Below are 20,882 nucleotides of genomic sequence, written 5' to 3'. Positions count from 1 at the left end.
CAGCCCAACACTGATCTCCTTCCTGTCACTCGCTTTACTGATGAACACAATCTGTCCTTTCAGATCCATGAGCGGCTGCAGCACTACGAAGAGAGCAAACCCATCCCTGTCTTGGACAGCGCTGCTCCTCTGGCCCATGAAGTAAGTTCTCTTTCGTGGAAAGGCTTCATTTTATTTGGTTGAATATACAGATGTGTTACAAAAAATGGGAAAAGAAACAAAGTGTCTTATATGTTGTGTGGTGTTGGGCCCCCATGTACCTCCAAAACAGTTCCAATAATAAATCAACCAGATTTAGCAGCATCACTGCGGTGGACAGTACAGTGGAAGCAGAGATGTTTGGTCATAGAGGTGGCCTGTGTTATTCAGTCTCAAAGCACTAGTCTGAAACTGGTTATGACACAGCCTTTAACACTATGTACTGCTTCTGTCTGACTTCCATAGCCTGAATATGAAAGTTCTGTGTGGAGGAGCTGATTAAACCCAGCAGGAATTACTTGCTACCAAACTCCACGAATCCTTGCTTTGTAGTTAGAAGACTGGAAAACGCAGTAAATTACCACGCTAGCAAGAGATGTGCAGCTCGCCATCAGCCCTGTGTAACGAGATCGTCTTTAGGTCATCGGTCCTTTGTCGACAAGCTCCTAAAATGATTGAAACACAAGGATTTAATAACGCTGGAGATTTAAGCAAGTAAAATTGATTTCCTGGAGTAGAGAACTGTGGTTGAAACTTTCCATTTTTCCGAAAGTCTCTGTTGCTAGAGCAGCTAAGAGCAGAACGGAACAGAGAAGAAGCTAGAGAGGTCGCAAAGAACTGGACAAGATTATAACCTGCAGTAACTCGTCGCAGATTTAAAATCATGAAATTTGCTTAAAATAAAGTAATGATTGTTTGTCACTTTCAACCTACAACCAGAATTTGTCAATTGGGTCGAGTTCCTGTGAGTATGAAGGCCAGAGTGTATGAGTTACACCGTGTTCATACCAGGGATGTAACAATTATAGATTTTGATGGTACGATTTAGTCTGAGGAAAGTGAAAACATCTCTCATGTGGTGTCCTTTAGGGATTACTAGCCTTTTTGGTGAGTGTTAAATTTGTAAAGAGGGCAATGTTGGTTTTTTTCAGCATCGTTGCCCTTGGTTATAACTCAAGTGGCAGAAACACTCTGTAGTTGAGCCTTTATAGTTACAAAAGCATTTTGAAATGCAGTAAAGAGTCACAACGGTCAGTCGCTGCATCCCTAGTTCATACTCATCAAACCATTCTTTGCGCGCTCATGTCTGTATGACTCTGCTTTTGTTATGTTTCTCTGCTGATTGATTTAGTTTTTTCCATTAATTTGTCACCCGCCTACACACACGTCATATCTTTTCTGTCTTGCACGCCCTGTCTTTACTGTTTGACTTTGAAAAACCAAGCAAACATGATTTGCTTATACTCAAATCCAGAGAGACTTTGCATAAGCAGGTAGGTTTGTCCTGTTCTGCATTACAACACTGCGATCACAAGTGCCAAGTCCCTGTTCATCACGTATCTGTAACACAAGCACGGGGTCAACCGATGGTAGCTACAGGAGCTTTGGCAATGTTTGTCCTCTTTGACCTCTTACCCTGAACATTGAACTGTCCCCTTCTCAGTTTGGTTTTCTAGACTCTGTCTCTCTTTTACAATAACATTACACTGTCCCTACTCTACACCCACCACCTACCCTCCCGCCCACTCTCTGCCCAAACGTCTAGCCATACAGTAGACCACGAAATCTAAAATCCAGTTCTGCAAAGACAGACCGATCATTTTCCAAGGGCAGAAACCGGATAGGAAGGCCACTCATTGAGAGAAAAGTTGAAGATGGATGGGCACGCTGTGACAAATGATGGCAGCCGACAAACTACACATGATTGTGGAGAGAATGAGTTGCGTCATATAAACAGAAGTCAGCGCAGGAGAGAGCACATTAAACATTCAGATTCAGAGAGAGGAAGCACTGTAGCAGCATCACCTATGGAGTGCAGTCCCTCTTCATTACTTAACCTGTTAATGAGAAGTCATCACACAGACAATAATAGTACCAACAGGACCGCCGATGATGACTTTCTTCCGTTGGCGCCGCTGCTCTCGTCAAGCTGTGAAAGATATTAAATGTGATTTATTGAGTAAACGTCCAGTGTCTTGACATTTGTTACCGTATTGTTCATCTGCAATATTTATTGAAAGCCACGTGTGCACATAAGCATGCAAGCACCCCGCTCACATCCACATGTGCGCACACACACACACACACTCGCACACACCTGTGTAAACCCAAGAACCAGCCTGGCATGGTGAACAGAGAGGAGGAAAAGCCCTTGGTGTGTGGTTTTGTTTGAAATCCCCAGCTCTGTTTATTGTAATCAAAGTGCCTCCGACTATTCCACCCCTTCTAAAGAGCCCACAGCCATACATCATCCTAATTAGTACTGAGTCAAGGGAAAGACGAGAGAAAGAGGGGCTGAAATTCTTATAGTCGGTCGGGGTAAAGACCAAGAAGGAGAGAGTCCAGAGTGTCCTGAGACTGTCACGAAAGAAAGGCTGTCTTGTGGTCTAGAGTGGTTTTCCTGACCTTACAGGCCACAAATGTCAGTGGAAGAGCCAGAACGTTCCATCCTGGACGGTTTACATGCACCACCACAGAAGTCCAAAACTATCCAGGACCCTAAACCAAACCAGGATGGCCTAGTCTGAATCTGCAAGGACAATATTCCCAAATAGAAATTTTATTGCTCCATTTCTGTCTGTGTGTTTGTCCTACCCTGCTGTTGCTCCTGGCAAATGTGGCTAACCAGATAACACCAGAACAAGAATTCCACCAGATTCAAGCAGCCAGCGGACTGTGAAGGATCGGTTCTGTTTCTCTTTCCTGAGTCTTCGCTCCATCTCCCTCAGGTTGTGGCACGAGGCCATATACTGTTCAAGAGTCCCCCCAAAACTATCAGCCTCCATCTTCACTCTCCCTTACAGATTTTCTTTCTCATTCTTTTTGTCAAATTACAGACTTTCAGATTTATGCTTCCTGGTAAATGCCCCGCAAAGTGTCTCCCCGGGATTATCAGGTATCGGAATAAAGCACAGAGATGGTGTATCAAAGCGTCTCACAGCATACCACAATCGTGAGTCCCCCCTTCCTTGGCTAGTCAAAAAAGAAAAAAGAAAAGCTCCTAACCCGGAGCGTTGCAGTGTATTTTTAAAGCAGATTGTTTTTCACCCGTGTCACCGCTCCAAATGAATGCTATTGAAGTGGTGTATGAGGGCTAAAGTGCAACAGGAGAAGATCTACAGTTAGATGAAATTCATTTCGGGCTTGGGTTTCGGGTAATGGAGGCTTAATTTATTGCCTAACATAAAATGACACTTCAACCCCCGTCTGCCCCTGGCTGCACTGTCTAGCACACACAGCAGGTGACTGCCACTGCTCAAACAAACTATCACCGCCAACGCCGCTTGAAACACGATCGATCCTGGGCCCAGGGAATGGGTGCTGTATTACATATATATAAAGACGTGCCGGTGGGTGACTGCACACACACTTGTATGGATGTACATACACGTACACGTTTATTGCTGCACACAAGGCTTCTCTGCAGCCCTCATTAAGACTGAAATAGAAGCACTCTTGCCTCATGCTGGAATGTAAAATACCACATTACATTAATCAAAAAGGGCAAATCAGCCTCACACGTGAACCGGCTTGATGTACTGTAAGTTCCAGCCCGTCCATGCAATCAGTCTCTATCAATCCTGTCAAGAGCCGAACACGCCACTTCAACAGCGAGCCGAGTGCCAGCCCCTTGTTCCAGATCAGCGTCCATCGCTTGAACCAAGACTGTATGTCCTGCTGGATGACTCGTATCCATCTCCTCTGGACGGCACCTTTTCCTTCTCTGGCCCAATTCCCAACATCTTTATGCTCATTCAAATACCTGTTGTTACTTGGGAAGCCCACTGGGTGCCATCAGAGAGCACTGGTCTGCAGTCAAAACCTAGAACCGGTAATGGGAAAGAGCCAGACAAACAGGGAGGGGGGAAGGGGGGGGCTTTGTTAATGTCTGATGGCTCTTCATTGTCAGTATTTACTGTACAGCAAATCATGGCTCCACAAGCTTTGGCAAGTCCAGTCTCTTAAAGATATAAATGAAAAATCAGACCAGAAGAAGACATCTATTTCATCTAAAAATGTAATAATGTCAAAATAAAACAGGTGTTTTAATAAGTAGAAAGTAAAAAAGTTTCAGGACTCTAATGGAAAAATTGGTAATATTGCTCTTTCAGTTTCAAAATTGAAGAGGACATTAAAGGCTAATCTTTTTAGACTGACCAGAATATTATTATATTAAACACATTAGGCACATTTTCCAGACATTCGTCATCTTCTTTTAAGTGCTAACAGACAGCAATACAGTTAATATAGATTCATATATTCAGGCCAGTGCCTGTGGCCTGATTATACTTACAGTGTACTCCAGTTATTAGAAAAAGCTTCACATCATTGGATGTAATTATCAGCTGAAACTTTGTTATTTGAAGAATAATATTGACTAATGTTCCTTTTCTTTTTTTGAGGATCATAAATTGGCCACTCACTTATCGCAAATCGCTGGTATTAAGGTCAAATATTCAAGATACAGACTCCTGATTTACATCAAAACAAAATAAAATAAAATACTTTACCCATAGATGGCTTTTGCATCTTTTGTTTTTTATTGTTTAACTTCACTTTATTCTTATTTTCACACGTGTGATTTTTGAGTTTATTTTTGACAAAAACGAGTTGTTGTTACTGGTTAAAATAGTTGAATTATTGCTTAAATAGTTTGACTGATACACTGTATGTATTTTGAGAATACATTTGGATTGAAGTCCCTTTTTAGAAAGGTGTTTTTTCTCCTGAAATTTGATTATGTGCATGAGAAAAATTCATGTATTCATTATTTCCTTTTTAATTTTATTTTTCTAAGAGTGTGAAAGCCAGTATTTAGACCGTGAGACGTTAAAAGTTTTATTGAAAGCTATAAAATATAATAATAGGAAAACATCTTTGTGCATGACCGTATAAAATTGAATCAAAATGCTGTATGAGAATGAACTTAGGACCATTTCTTCAACCGACCGTCAACCGACGTATTATTGATCAGTTACTTACCAAATCAGGCCAAAGTGCTTTTAATCCATCATATGAAATTGATGACGCTGCCTGGCTGAGAACGTGTTTTTTTAATAAAAAACTTTTAATATGTTTTAATAAAATAACTTTAGAATAAGGTCAGCGTGATATATTGGCAGCTATATATCAAAGCAGGGAGCCCTTTGCCGTTCAGGGTCAAGAGTGACCTATAAACTGACATGCTGGGATCAAACTTATCTAAACACTGCGGCGCTGGCCATGACATTTAACAAATGAAATAAACACAGTCTCAAAGGAGACCAGCATCATTTTTTTGCCCCCTCCTTCATTCTCTGTGAAGGTCTGAGGATGGAAAATATGACTCTAACATGGAGGCATGAAGGTAGCGAGCAGAGCGCGTTGTCAAACATGTCCTCCATCTGTCCTCCACGCTGAGTTATGGGACAAGGTGCTTTAATAAGACAATATGAGGGACTGGAAATTTACAGTTCTCTGTCTGTCTTTGCTTCTCTCCTTCACTGTAAACAGCTTGGCAATGACATGATAGATGTCGGTGTATCAGAGCAAGAGATTTTCCCTCTCTAAAGACCCTGACCCCGACTCCCCTCTGTCTCTACCTTGCTAGCTTCCTCCATTTTTCTCTCAGCTCCTCTGTTTTTCTTCTCTTTCTTCTTTGATCATCTCCTTTTTGCTCCTGTCTTTCCTCTGACCTTACACTTTAAGATTCAATTTTTGTTTGATTTTTTTTTTTTGTATGTTTGCTTAGGTGAAGTAATGCAGGGTTGACTGAGGTTCAGTCAGAGTAACCTTGACCACTGCGACTATTCATTAGAGTGGTCTCTCTCCCGTGTGGGGGGGGGGGGGTCAAAGCTAATGGAAATAATGAAAAATCCCCCACCCACCTCCACCACCCGCAGCTGAAAGCACATGTTCCTGTCTTCGGGTAAAGTGACATAGCGTCCTCCCTAACCCCAGCCTAACCCTCGGCCCCCTGCTTTTACCTCTGCCTCACCTCTGCTGCCTTATTCCTGCACCGCAGGGGTCGTTACTCAAACAAACTGTAGGTTTTCTCAACCTCTGTCATCGTCTGCCTTAAAGGAGCACACTGCATTTTTGGTGTGACTTCCCTGTTCTGTTTAAACTTTGTTAATATGGAAGTAGCATTTTCTTGTAGCAAGAACTGACCTTCTTGTGAAGAATGTTTATTTTTATTACTTCACTTTTTAGTCACCAGCTACGTTTTCTGACATTAAACATCTGTTTCATGACTATGGCTGACACAAATGTGCCTTGGAATGGTCACAATAATAAGGCCACCGCACAGTTTGGTTGATATTTCACATCAGGCAACAGATGGAAAAGTCATGACCTGCATCATTCTGCCTCTGATTGACTTACCCTGATGTTCCACAAAAGGCAAGAATTATGAGCCAGTCAGCATCTTGATGTGCCACACCTGTCAGATGGGTGGATTTTGTCACAGATTTTTAACACATTTGTGAACAAAACTTGAGAGAAATAAACATTTTGTGTGCTGAGAAGAAATCTTAGACTTAGACGTTACTGAAACTGATGGAAAAAATGGAGCGGCGTCTTTTTATATTTTTGTTGAGTACACATGATTTATTCTTTTTTTTCAGCTTTTGTTTTGTTATTACATTTTATTTGTACAGCTCAAAACCACAAATATTGTCAAAGAAGATTTTATATTCTGCACAAAATATGATGTCCTAAGGACAAGGAGTCCCAGTGAGGGCAGGGAGTGATCAGACAGACAAGCAATAAGGAGAAACAGGATGACATTTAAGTTCTATTATTGTCTAGAGCTAGACAGATAAATTGCCTCGGATTATAACATATTGCACATGTATGTAGGCTGACATGTAAAATGTCCTGCTCAGAACACACCATGGACATTTTATGTTTTAAAAAAAGAAAAAAGTGTAAAAAAGAAAAGAAAATAGACTACCAGCTGATAATCATTATGTTAAACCCTCAAATCTTAATAGAAGTATTGGCTTTCAAAGTCCAGTATCAGTCAGGCTTTAACGTGAAATATGTCCATTGGCCCTAGTTGTGTAGTCGACATCAGTTTCTGATCCCAGTTCAGTACAAGCAGGTTTTTGTGTGTGACGGCTCGCCTCTCCTCTCCACACTCAGACCACGTCCAGGAGGATCGTTCATAAATCAGAGTGCAGACGGAGAAGCGTGGCCTGGGCTTTAGAAGCAGAGTCACTCGTCTCAGAGCTATCAGACATTCATCATGAATGTGGTCCAGCTCTGTCCCACTGCTCTGAGATGCTCTCACAGCCTCCATTGTTTCCAAGAGGAATGAACTGTTTTCTTTCGTTACAGAGAGTGAAGAGTGGTGAATTTAATCAAGACAAAGGTAGCAACAAGTGTGAATTAGAGGCCCCGTGAAGAGGTGTGAACTTGACATGCAATGGGTCCCTGTTGCTTGGAGCTGCCTGAACGTACCCTCGAGTATACAACTATAGTTTTTCCACGTGCTTTTGAGGATTCGCTTCACTGTTACACACTACTGGGTGTAGTTAGATCGCACTCTGTTGATCTTCACAAACAATTAGGAATTATTGATTAACTCGTCAGCAGTTGAAGGCTTGAAAAATCAGTTTGACTGCACTGGATGATGTGGATTAAAAACAAATGAGAACTTCCACTTTTCCAACTTTACAGCAGCATAGAAGTCACTTTAGATGAGTCCAGAACAGAAAGATGCATTTGATTTGTTTTAAAACCTTTCAGAAGTCATGGTAGTCATATCCCTGGACCTGCAAGGATAATCTGGGTGGGGAAAAGACTTGAACCTCCAGCTGTTGTGGTTGTACTGTACTGTTGCCTTCTCCTTTTCAGTGTCATACGTCTTAGCAAAAACTCTTCTGAAATATCTCAGCTCACTGCAATCATTGCCCTCCATCCCAGAAAATGAAAGCTTGTAACACAGCAACTGTACAGCAATTCTATGCATTATTTAGTAATTAGTAGTAATACAGTAGTAGTAATGAAGTTAGTCCTGTATAAAATGAATGAAAGAATGTAAACCTTTTATAATTAAACTGCAATATTGCCTGGTGATGTACAATGTGAGGTAACATTGATGGCTGAAATGCAAGGCAGAACTATATATCTAAACCTACTCTGTTATCAGGGCGTTAGAAGACGTATGAGTGGATACATAATTGTAATTGTTCAATAAATAACCATCAAAACAAAGAGCTTTTACAGTGGGATTTTTCCTTTCAGCATATTTAATAGCCTTCCCATATTCTAAATGTATATGTGTGAATATTTAATAGCCTTCCCATATTCTAAATGTATATGTGTGACCAATCTATGTCTTCTTCTCTTTAGTTGTCCAAGGAGCTGGAAGGGAAATTGGCCAATGCAGAAATCAAAGAACTTCTTCAGATACTATCCAAACCCCACGTGAAGGTGAGTTTGGTTCCTGTTCTTCATTGCAAATGTTCATCTGCGAATGTTAATGACTACTATCAAAGCTAAAAAAAAAATAAAACTAGGCAGTTCTGGATATCACAAAGTGGGCCAAACATAAACTTTGGCTTGTATCCTTACAGACGTCGTCATATAAATAGCGCTGGCATTAAACTAATGTGATCATTGCTGCTGTACATAAAATAGTATGGCGGTTTAGATCCAGGCCGTGCTCTTTCTTGTCTACTTGGCTTCAGTCACTGGCCTCGTTAGCCAGCCTCAGACAGCTACAAAGTGAATTTACACGTTTTTATTTTCAAACGCATAACTCTGGCCATCCATCAGGTCCTCCAGGTGTCTCGGCCAGACAGAGCCGCCTTCCCGATGGCGGGATAGAAGCAGAGCTGGACGGGATCCTTTTTTAATGCTCTGTCGTCATGCTTATTTGGCCTCTGCCAGAAACAACAGCTCAGTATGAAGTCCTCCCCCACCACAATACACACACACACATACTTACAGTGCAGTGCATCCAAAAATTCAATACCCCTCAGTGTCAAGGGTTGTGAAAAGACAGGGGGTTCCCAAAAGGATCAGGCTTACAAGTCAGATCAACATGTCCATGCTAGTGATGTAATGATTAATTCCTTAAATTAAAACAATACAGTTAGAGAAACAGATATGTATAGTTCATAGTAAGCGAAGTAGTAGTCATAGTAAGAGAAAGTGGGGCCTCGTATTATTTAGTTCATGACGTAACCAGCAATCAACGCACACAATCCTACATAGACATATGATGGATTCAAAGTCAAACACACATTTTACACAGCTACTATCCTAAAGACAAATGGTCACAATCTATCACAGCCTTGCTCTCCTACTATGCTACGTGGGGACGTTGAAATCTCTTTTGTCTCTGTCAAATGAAGTGAAATGCGGCGGCAAATGATCACTGCACTCGCTACGAAGCATGCCTGTGTCAGGAATCCAGCGTTTTATTATTTTAATTACGCCTACAGCCAAGGTATTTGGCATGGCAAGGGTCAATCCATCAAAGCGCAGAACTCGTGAAGGTCATTGATCAGGAAACTTCTATGGATGAGGTGAAGAGAGGTAAAGGCAGGAGACGCGACCGTGAGCCACGTGAACAGATGTAGTCTAATACCATATCCTGCCTTCTCATCTACGTGTCAGGTGTTAGGAAGTCAAAAAGGAAAGTCATTAATTCCTAGAAGTGGACAGTGTCTGTGTATCCAAGAAAAAAATGACTAGTTCCTTTTTCTTTACAGAACTAAATGGGAAGCAGTGTGCTTGCAAAGCCTCTTTTCAGTATTCAAGGAAAATAATATTAAACGTTACTATCAGACTCATCATGGTAAAAAATTACAAAAACTTGCGAGGACAATTGAGAACAGAGAAGATGAATGAATTGTTGGCAGGTTTGAGCAAACGGCAGTCTGTTTTTAGTCGTAGCCGAGAGATCAGTAATGCAGCTGTGAAAGCTAGCTACCTTATTGCTAACGAACAGATTTCAGATGTTGCTCGAGATCTGGAGCCAAGTTAAACACAAAGTTGAGTCATTTTACGGATATTACAGATGTTGCTCAACTTGCCATATTCATTTGTGGTGTTGATGAGCCTTTGACTATCACTGAGGTGTTCCTTGAGGTGGTGCCAGGCTTCAGGAGCAAGTTAAACAGGGAGTGATTCAGAGGCTTATCTACCCTGATCAGAACAGAGTTTTCTGAAAAAACAACTTATTGTCGCCAATTTGAAAGATGTTGAACATTGTTTATGGATGGTTCATTAATTGTTACATTTTTCAGAATTTACTTACCAAATATGGAAAAAACGACTCTGGAGACATATTGTTGAAACTGCACAGATTTTTCTTCTGATTATCCAGATTGTACTTCCTTACACTACACAAAGAAGAAAAATTTGAACTTGTCGTTATTTATAGGCTATTATGTAATGGTTAATGGCTAGATTAATTGGGCTGTGTATGACCCTTGAACTAATGAGATTGACACCCCTGGTCTAAATCATTAAATATGGCTCCACTTTATAGGTGTGTCCCTCCCCCTCTGAATTTATGTGATGCATGGATTGTAATATTTTCATATCTGTTTGGGGTCACATTCATCTGTGGAAATAAATCCAATGAGAATCAAGTATTGCCAGTTGGAATTTCATCTAAACAAACAGACAATTTCATGCTATTGCCATTTTCTTGGAGTGCCTGTACCTTTCCTCCTCTCACTTACTGTAACAAAAGCTATGGCCACAGCCGACTCTTCAGCCAAAGAGTCTACCTCGGAGTCCTTAACCCGACCCCGGCTGACTTTCCAGCTTGAATTAGTGTGTCTTGTTTGCGTCCATCGCCGATTGAAGTTTGGCAATACTCAACGGATAAACATTACATATTAATGACACGACATATTAATCAGTAATGGAAATAATACATACACTAAATAAAACCTGTTACAGTTAAATATTACTTGTGACAGCTTGAACAATGCCACCTCTACGCTGGTACAAAATCCTCTGCAACTTCAGCTCTGTTCACTCAGGAAGAGGCTCACATTTATTTACTTCTTGTAACTCTTTGTCTATTTGCTTTCTTCTATTCACTGCTGACGCTCTGTTCTCCCACCGCCTCCACATGCTTCTCAGCCGACCTCCACTCCAGTGCAGAACGAGGTCAGCCAAACAATTCCACACCAAACAATGGAAAATATTCGGCTACTGCTTCCTTTACTCTTGGCCAACAGACACTGTCAGAAGCACAGAAACAGCTGAGGCCAAGGATTGCGACCTGCAGTGTAATAGCATTTTATCATTGAACTATGTTACGTCAAACTGTTTTTGTAACATTTCATGGATTTAAAATGCCACAAAAAAACACAACACAGCCAAGCAGTGTCTGATCTGTTCATCAAAACATAAAACAAAAGATGGACTTGCAATTTGTGGATCTTCTGCAATGGCATCCTATGTAGGGATGTCCAGATTGTCCTGCCACTGAATGTTATTGGCCAATAAAAATATGTGATCAGGAGATCAGAATTAAGCTTTCCAGTCACTGATTAAGGATGTACATGGTATCTGTTTACAAGTGGATCTTAACCTCTTCAATATGGCAAACAGTATTTATTTATCTCAGATTGTGTCTAATGATGATGTGTTACAATCCACTTAACAACACATCGGGTATGTAATTCATCTGCAGACGCTCCGGTTCATGTCGAGATCAAAATTTTCTCTGGATCAGTTTTTCATCCACAACAAAGGCCAAAATAAAAGCCTACAAGAAACTAGTTAAGCCTTGTTTTTAGTTGTTGATCACTAGTGGCTCCTACTGTCCGGTTAGGAGGACTGAGGTTTCAACAGTCCGTATAAAACAGAGCAGTCAAAAGCCAGTCACTATAAAGATCAGTTTCCAGTCATGCTGTATTAAATTACAACATTCTCTTGGCATATTTAGATTTCATTAACTGGCTCATCAAGGCAAGAAAGAAAGGAGAGTTGGTAACTAGTATGATAATACTTGAGGAACAAATTTTGGTCAAAATATAACATGGAGTTATATGGTATGTTGAAATTTCAAGGACTGTTTAAGCACTTTGTTTAGAAAAGGACTATTTTCAACATATTTCAGTACTAGATTTTTGAGTACTACTATACCAACTGCCATAACAAAACAGAGGATGTGTATCGGCTAATGTGTCTCAGACAATCGGCAATTGGAAACTGCAGCAAAAGAACATGATGGGAGCATGAGTCTTTGCGTAAACATTGCTTTAAATCATTTTAAAATTACTTTAAAATGACAAAATGAAAGTTTTTCAACTTTAGTGAAGTTACCACAAACTGCAGTATGTCCTTTTTATGAAGGAAAGTATTGTACCTGGTGTTGTCAAGTTGAATCATTAACATCTGCATGTGTTCCCCCTTCATGATCTACTTCATGACCTCCACTCTTGCGTGTTGGTCCGAGTCCATCACCGAGTTTTGAGTTCCTGGGCCCTAAACCACCAGGCTAAACTCTCCCCCAGTGGGAACACTCGGTCAACAATAGATTAGTTCCAGCATCTTGGTTTGGAGTTTTCACTGTAATATACTGAGGATGGAGGCTCTTGGCGTTTTTCTGTCATTGTGTCTCAAACCGTAGGCAGCATGTGGGCTTCAAGAATCAAGTATAACTTTGCTCTCTTTCTTTCTCCATCTGTCCTCCAGGGCACTTGATACCATACCAGCCAGCCCCAGTGTAAATCACGGGGCTGGGGGTGTAAAACACAAGCAGATGGCTGCTGCCTTTGAATGGCGTCTCTGTGCGATAGTAACTGTATCACTCTTAATTATGGCTGAAATGATCCATTCCTGGGGTGGGGATATAAATCAGGCTCTTTAAAACTCCCCTCACTCTTTCTCTTTCTTGCCTTCTCTGCCTCAAACTTTCTCTTTTTTACGATTTGCACATGAAAAAACAACTTTCACCCATATTAGGCCCCCTCAGCAAGACTAATATTGACAGTGATGAAAGTGCCAATTATGATAGCCGGCTGCTTCCGCCGATGGGAATGGAGGTAGGTGTGCGTGTGTGTGTGCGTGTGTCTGTGTTTGTGTGTGTGTATACACGCTTGTAGAATGTCTTTGACTTGGGGTGGTACACACTGAGGTTCAAGGCTTAGAGAGGGTGGCCATGAGTGTCAAATCCCAGCTGGCCTACAGCAGCGTCTCTGAGGCTGAACACTCACAGCAGGGTTCCCTCCCGCCTGGAGAGAGCAGTTAGCCTGCGCTGATCCGGCAACGCCAGCTGAAAAACGAGTGGGCCGGTGACAGGACCGGGGGGCTTTAATGAGAGGCCAGTGCCAGGAATGTACGAGCGGGTTTATTTAGTCAAGCTCAGTGATCTGTTTTTCTAGGATCCCTATTATGCCTAATGAACACAAACACGCGAACCGAGAAAGGACGGGATGCCTGGAAAACAAGGGTGGTTTCGCTTCTCTTCATCTTTCTTTCAGTCTCTCACTCTCCTTTCCCCTCTCCTCCTCAGGCCTCAGCTGCAGGGCCTAAACAAGGATATGACTCTAGATTTGATTAGGCGAGTAATCCAACGACACCGAAGCATAACAAGACCTACTAACTCATATCAACCCAGGAAGAAAGCTGCCATACAGAGACCTGTGTGCGGTTGTGTGAGTGCATATGTAAAACATTTGTACCTGTGTAGTTGTACTCAAGTCAATGGTCACCAGCCAGGGCATGTACCATGTGCTATCTATTAACATACAGCTGTTATTGCTACTTCCTAGAAAGTTTTTACAAGGAATTAGCTGTGGCTCTGTTACGGGTTGTTAGGCACGGCCGTGGGGAGAATGTGGCGGTGGGGAGCAATGCCAGATTTGAGGAAGTGCCATCGATGAGAGGACATTCACAGGTCAGGATATTAGGCCTGATGGATAGAGTTCAGGAGAAACCACAACTGGCAGGTTAGTGGAGGAAAGGTTGAGGTGAGCATGAGAAGAAAATGTGGACAGACTGAGAACAATAAAGTTTTCTTTGGAGGTTTGATTGACTTTTTACTCAATACTACAACAACCAAGTTTCCTTAAAATCTAAATCTAATTGTGACAAACATAGAGTCTATAAAACTTTCCTGAGTTGACAACTTTACATTTCTCATTTGTACAACCAACAGTCCATAATCCAAAGTTTTTATGTTTACTGTGATAGTAAACAGAGAAAAATAGCAAATCCTCACATTTGACGAGCTGGATCCAGCAAATATTTGACATTTAAATGGTAGTTGTGCTCAATTTACGAGTTAAACCACTGAGTTCATGTTGAGTTTAAGTTTTATTTATTTGCACAGGTTAAATCGACCCATGGATTGATTGGCAACTTGATTCAGCACTGCTCTAATCTCTTTCTATGGGAATTCATGCTGCACAGCATCTGCAAAACACTGTACTTCTGCTTCCTCTGGCAGCAAGCCCGCATGGGTGTCCCACCCTGCCGAGAAGCTGATGGATGCCTGGCTGACCCACATGTTGTCGTGACCCATATCAGGTGCTGTGACTGACAGTCAGACACCATAAAGAGAGCCACAGCTCCGCATGCATCTAACCTCAAACTCAAAAATTCCCCCTTTTACTCTGGGTTTGCTGTCATGGCACGGGCCGGCTTTCACCAAAGGCTGTTTTCGGAAAACTCGAGCAGTTTGATACAACGCCAAATTAAAGTTGGTTTTCTTATACCCCCTGTGGGAGAAAAAACAGAAAATGAGATGGTGGCCACAATGTCAGAAACATTCTTCTCTAAGTCTGCGATTTTATTTGTGTTACTTGTATTCACTGGCTATTAAGTCATGTATGATGCTCAGAGTCTTGAAATGCAACATTACTGATCTCATCACAACACGGAAACTGCCAACTCTCCATCTACATCTTGACATGGTGCTATGAACACAATATATTACATGCAGCACAGGTTTGAGATCACATTCCTTTTCAGGTTTCTTTTATTGTCCTCATCTGCAAACAGTTTTTGTTTCCAGCGTTCCAAGAGAATATTTCAATACCATAATGACAGCATCCCCAGACATACAATATAACACAAAGTGTGTTTATGTGTGGCGCAGATGAAAGCCAAGAACGTATCGTTAGCCTTGTTCTGAGAAATGAACTAACTAATGCCGGGAACATTTTGGGGAAAATACATGAAAGATAAAACTGAGGAAGAGTAAACAAGGAGAAGACAGTGGATTAATGGCAATTGAGAGAAGCTTTGACAGGAGGACCGAAAAAAGAGAAGACATTAAGGGAGGAAAGATGAGAAAGACAAAAAAATATGGAATAAAATTTGTCTGGACTGCTTCAATGGGCTATTTTTGACTTTACAACCTTACGTAAGGTTAGTATCAAGTTTAGGTTTTGGGTAAGAGTTGAAGTTGGGCATTAAGTAAGGTAACTTAAAGGAAAATTCCAGTTTGTGACCACTAAGATCTTACTATTAAGGCGTTTGGCCAATCACTACTATTGCCTATAACATTGTATTCATTAGGTTAATTGCTAAGATCTAAAAGCAGATGATCAAACAGGTTTATCTTGATTATCAAACCACTTCATTTAGATGTGAAAGTCAAACTTAGTGCACTATAAGTATGGTAGGTCAAAATTCAACCAAGATGTTCCTCAATGTTTACAATGGACACTTTCCCTTAGTTTATCTTTTCTAAATTAGTGTGACTAACCAAGGCTTTGTTTAAAACCTGTATGATTGTTTGACCACTCATGTTTCTTGCTCCAATTGACTTGTTTTTAGTGACGTTGCCACGTTGTTACATCTCGGCAATCCACTTGTTTTTGGGGGGATTTTATGTCTTTATTACAGATTGGACATGACAGGGATGACAGCAAACTGGAGAAGAGAAATATGGAGAATGACAAGATCCACAGCCAGACATGACGGGCACATTCAACCCCCCTAAACCTAACCTCAGCCAGTGGGGTGCCCCATGACTAGAATGTTAATATTGTGTATAGGAAAAGTTGGACCCAAGTTGTAATAAAGCAGAATCATTAAAGTCTGAGTGTAAGACTGAGGGAATAAATAGAACTGTCCTTACAAGTGTACAACACTAACTGTGTGTTCATTTGTATGTGTGTTGGTCAGCTTGTCTCTCAGTGGATCCTGGCCACAGAGCTCCGGTTGTGTCTCCTCCTCTCATCTGCTCCCAGTTAGCAACATCTTGAACACTGTACTGCAGCATGCTCCCATGTCATAAAACACACTGCTCCTCTTCTCACCATATCCTTCTCTCTGCCTCACTTTCTCTCGCTCTCTTTCTACTTTTGTCTGGCACACGTGGTGGAAGATGTTTTTCTCACTTTTCTCTCCCCTCCTCAACCACGGAAAAAGCAGCACGCGTCCAGCTGCATCTTGGTCCGGACATGGAGTCGTTAAATACTTTGAAAAATGAATGTCTCAATGGCATCATTTTAGTCTGCGTCCCGTCTCTTTTTTATGTCTGCTCGTGAACGTGTGAAATATCTGAGCCGACTGAGAACTTCATTACTTTGAGCCTGCCGCCGAAACAGTGCAGAGAAGTCGCTTCGCCAAGTATTCACCACCTTGCCCTGGAAAGCATCGGCACTGAAAGCTGGTGGCCAAGGTTTACCATCCCCACCCCGACCCCCACCGTTTCGCTCACAGTCTCTGGTGAGCGGTGGTCCAGAGCGGTTGCTAGTTGCCTTTAATCAGAGAGATGTATGGAGGGAGAGTATGGGCCTAATGACAATTAACGCATGTAGCTTCAAGTTTTGGCTCCGAATGCTTTCAAATCCATCACCCAGCACTTGAGGGAGACACCCCAATTCATAACCATCCTCCCTGTGGTCTCTGCATTTTCTCCATACTGCTTAAAGAAAGAAATGATTGATTGAGCTCTTAATAGTACATATTGCTAGACTTTATTTGGCTAATTAGACCGAGGTAAAACTAAGGCCTTCATGGTTTGACTGATAACCCTTGCCTCTTGTTTCTTTCCTCCCATCCATCCTTCTATCCATCTCCTTCCTCTAGAGCCTTCTGTCAGTCCATGACACTGTCGCTCAGAAGAGTTACGACCCTGAACTACCTCCACTGCCGGAAGACATCGACGATGATGAGGATTCAGTGAAAATCATAAGACTGGTCAAAAACAAGGAACCTCTTGTAAGTAACTCTTGTAAATGATGTGTTCGATTTGTACTTCCAGAAGTTTAAACGATGGTTTTGGGAGTTAACATATTGTAAAAAATGATCTAGGTGTTAAGGCCACAGCATCCCAGATCAAATTGCATGTTGTTTCCCATCTCTCTTCTACTGTTAGCTTTCAATGAGGGTATTAAAATACTTGAATCAAGTAGTCTCCAACATAGATTTATCATCAGGTGCTTCTGTGGTTAATATCTTGCTGTCATAAAAATCTGCTATCTAGGCTTTGTTCACAAATCCCTGAATGTCTTGTATCAAAGCAGTATCCACACCACAAGTCAAGCCAATAATGTACATGCCTTTGAGATACTTGCCTGTGGAAATCCAACCCACAACCTTGAAGTTGTAAGCACACCAAAACCGACCACAATTACCCTGCTCTTGGCCATGAGTATTTTCAGCCAGTCTAGGCTCTGTGTCTGTGAACGGCTCTATCCTGGTCAGTGTTGCTCTCTCATTGTAACATGCTTCTCACGTCCATGCTGTTCAGACGTGGTCCCAGACGTCAACAACCTCCTCGGCTGTCTCGACCTCGGGGGCCCCAACTGTATGGCAGCGACATCTTGGCTGGCATTCTCGTTTTCGCTCCACCCCTCGACATCCTGGGTGCCTGAACGTGTTGTCTGATGGCTGGTGTTCCATGCATTCCCTTTGGTCTAGTCAGGCACATTTAGGAATGGTCTTCTGTAACCCCACCAAATCTAATTGGCACTAGTTTTGGCTGCACCACAAACATTTCTTTTTCAGCTTTGTTTCATGAATATGGTTGTTTTTCCATCGATGCGATTTCTTCGATTCTCTTGAATGACCTCAGTGTCCTGCGACACATAAACACCCCTCGATGGCCTGTCGGAGACCTCCATCTGTCACCGTAGCACTTTGTTGTGTGCTGAGCCCCCGCCCATCTTTGATCTGTACCGGACATGTCCTGGCCTCGGCCGCCTCTATTTTCACTTTGTGGTTTTCGCCTTGACCACCATCTTGGCTCCAGGCCGGCGCACTCCTCTCACCACACCCCGGGGGGAAGTAGCACACACCTAAGCCATTTTTGGGTTGCTGCCTGTTACATGTTCTGCGGGGCTGCTGAACGTAATAATGTGGCTTGCAGGAATTCTCGCTTTCTCTCTCTCAACGTGCAATGTCGTGGGCGCTTCCTGCTCCGGCCTCTCCCGAGTCTGATGTTGGATCACATTCCCTGAAACCATAATGTGATTTACACCCGCCCCAGTCCGCTTAATCATCTGGCTGGTGTTATTCCATTACACAACTTGATTCTTTTTTGTCTCAGTGATTTGGCTCCTGTGAGCATCTGAACACACATTTACGACGTGTGATATTGTGTATTATTGAACAGCATTCAAGGTGTTAATTATGTAGAATATATTATTGTAGTAATATAGTGGCTCGGTTTTACTTTATAGGTTAAGCGTGCGCACTGGTTATTGTGTGTTTCAAAATGACTGGATCTAAATAGAGAAGGTGCTGCGCCTCCAGGGTTCCTGTGGGGTTCAACGGTGGGTCAGTTTTATAAATACGATTTAAAAGAGCTTTCATTTAATGTGGCTCTTTGAATTCAGTATATCATCCATATCACCACAATATTGTTGCAATACCAGTTTTCTACCAGAATATTTAATTATGTTCACTCCCTGCAGGCTGTCATGCATAACAGGCTACAGAATTAGATTTATAGTAGGAAATTGAGTCACGATAACTTCCAACTTGCGTTTGACAATACATTATATCCATAAATGTACCGGCAAGTCCACTAAATTTGACTTTAAAATATAACGCAACAGCGAGAAAACCAAATCCGACTATACACTGACATCTTACATGCTGTAGTTATGGGAAGAAAGTTTTAACACGTCGCTGTGGAGCAGTTTCTCTCTTGTAAGCGTCTCTCTTACCGCCCTTAGGACCCACAGGGCACAACTGCCGCCCATAATCTCCTGCGGCTATAATTTAGGCCTGGCCGTGGTGTGGGCAACAGTGGGATTCTACTGCAGAGCATAGTTTGTTTTTCTGTGTATGCTTGAAAGAAAACAATGAAGGGCTGCTATTGTGGCAGAAAACTATCTTAAAAATGTCATGTGTGGTGGTCTTTATATTTGTACTGCAGGCACAAAGAAAGAACCTGAATCACCTTAGAAGATTAGAATGAGTCACTCTGGCCTCATTTTGAGTTTGTAACCTTGGAGAAAGACTTAATCATCTATCAGCGTTCACACACCTTCGGTCAGAATTCTTCTCTGTCTTGTGGCCACAAAAGAATTAATATGTCCAGAGAGAGTAAGCCTTGGATTCATCAAACAGTTCTTGTAGAAATGGAAAAAGTGGTGTAGTAACATAAACTTGGAGTGGAACTCCTACAGTGGATACTACTACTGTGTGTAGCTAAAGGCCTTTTCACACTAAATTTATGCTCTGCAATTTGTCATTTTTATGCACATTAACCTTTCACACCTAGTCAGCTGCAAATATTTTGAAACAAGATTTGCAGTGAAACCTGTGAACACACTTTATCCGTTGAAATCCACAGCTTTTAGATAGATAGATAGATAGATATACTTTATTTATCCCAAGCTGGGAAATTATAGTGCGGCAGCAGCATTACACACAGTGATAATAGACAACATAAGAATAAAAATATAAGGGCAAACTATACATAATAAAATATCAAAATAGCAATAGTAAATAAAATATATTGTACAAAAGTATATACAGCAGTTTGGCAGTGTTGATTTAGTGCAAATGAAAGAAAGGAGAAATGTGAGTGACTGTAAATTGTAGATTATGACCTGGTTTTTAGCTGTTATTATACAGTGTGATGGCATGTGGCAGGAAAGATTTCCTGTATCTGTCCCTTCGACAGCGGAGCTGTAGCAGCCTGTGGGAGAAGCTGCTCCGCTGTCTGTCCACTGTGTGGTGGAGAGGGTGCTGCTCATTGTCCATGATGGAGAACAGTTCATTTTATTTATCTCTTTTATTTTTTGCTGCTGCCATTTAGCATCACGTAGCTCTCTCTTTTTCCCCTTGATGAACGCGTCGTAAAGGTTTCTCCTCGATCTTTTACCTCATCCGCTGCAAAAAATAAAAGAAGCTTCGGAAATGTTGGACAGCATTTTAGACTAAAGTTATAACTCAAGAAAGAAACATGCGCACCAGCACCATCATTCTTCCCCAAGTTTTTCAAAACCTTTGCTCCATATGTTCTCTTCTGAACCTGCTTGTCATACAACTTTTAGACAATAAAAATATTGTTTGTGTTACATCATACATCATGGAATTGGCCGATTTGCAAATGAATCCAATTTTTATATTGCTCATTAAGGGTTTTAACACAAGAACAACATAAAAATTGATCTGGCTGGCTCTGAATACAAATATAATGTGTGTTCCAGCACAGCAGCTCTTGACTCTGTAACAACACATACGTACATGAATGTGCTGACATGCGTCAAAAATATGCACTTGGTATGAAATGGCCTAAAAAACTTGATTTT

General features: G+C 41.6%; 1 protein-coding gene across 4 annotated transcripts in view; it reads left to right on the top strand.

The window, feature by feature from the left end:
• The window catches only part of mpp7a (MAGUK p55 scaffold protein 7a), a 136,507-nt gene that overhangs the window by 58,404 nt on the left and 57,221 nt on the right, over window positions 1–20,882 (top strand). For all 4 annotated transcript variants that reach the window (XM_010737322.3, XM_027274075.1, XM_027274077.1 and 1 more), the window contains 3 exons: window positions 64–141; window positions 8,536–8,616; window positions 17,203–17,334. In XM_010737322.3, coding sequence (XP_010735624.3) covers window positions 64–141; window positions 8,536–8,616; window positions 17,203–17,334 — 291 coding nt within the window. The remainder of the gene's footprint in view (window positions 1–63; window positions 142–8,535; window positions 8,617–17,202; window positions 17,335–20,882) is intronic.

This window comes from Larimichthys crocea, chromosome XXIII, assembly GCF_000972845.2.
Source record: "Larimichthys crocea isolate SSNF chromosome XXIII, L_crocea_2.0, whole genome shotgun sequence".
Classification (NCBI taxonomy): Eukaryota; Metazoa; Chordata; class Actinopteri; family Sciaenidae; genus Larimichthys; species Larimichthys crocea.
The sequence above is the reverse complement of the archived record's forward strand: the minus strand, read 5'-3'. Positions and strand labels throughout refer to the sequence as shown.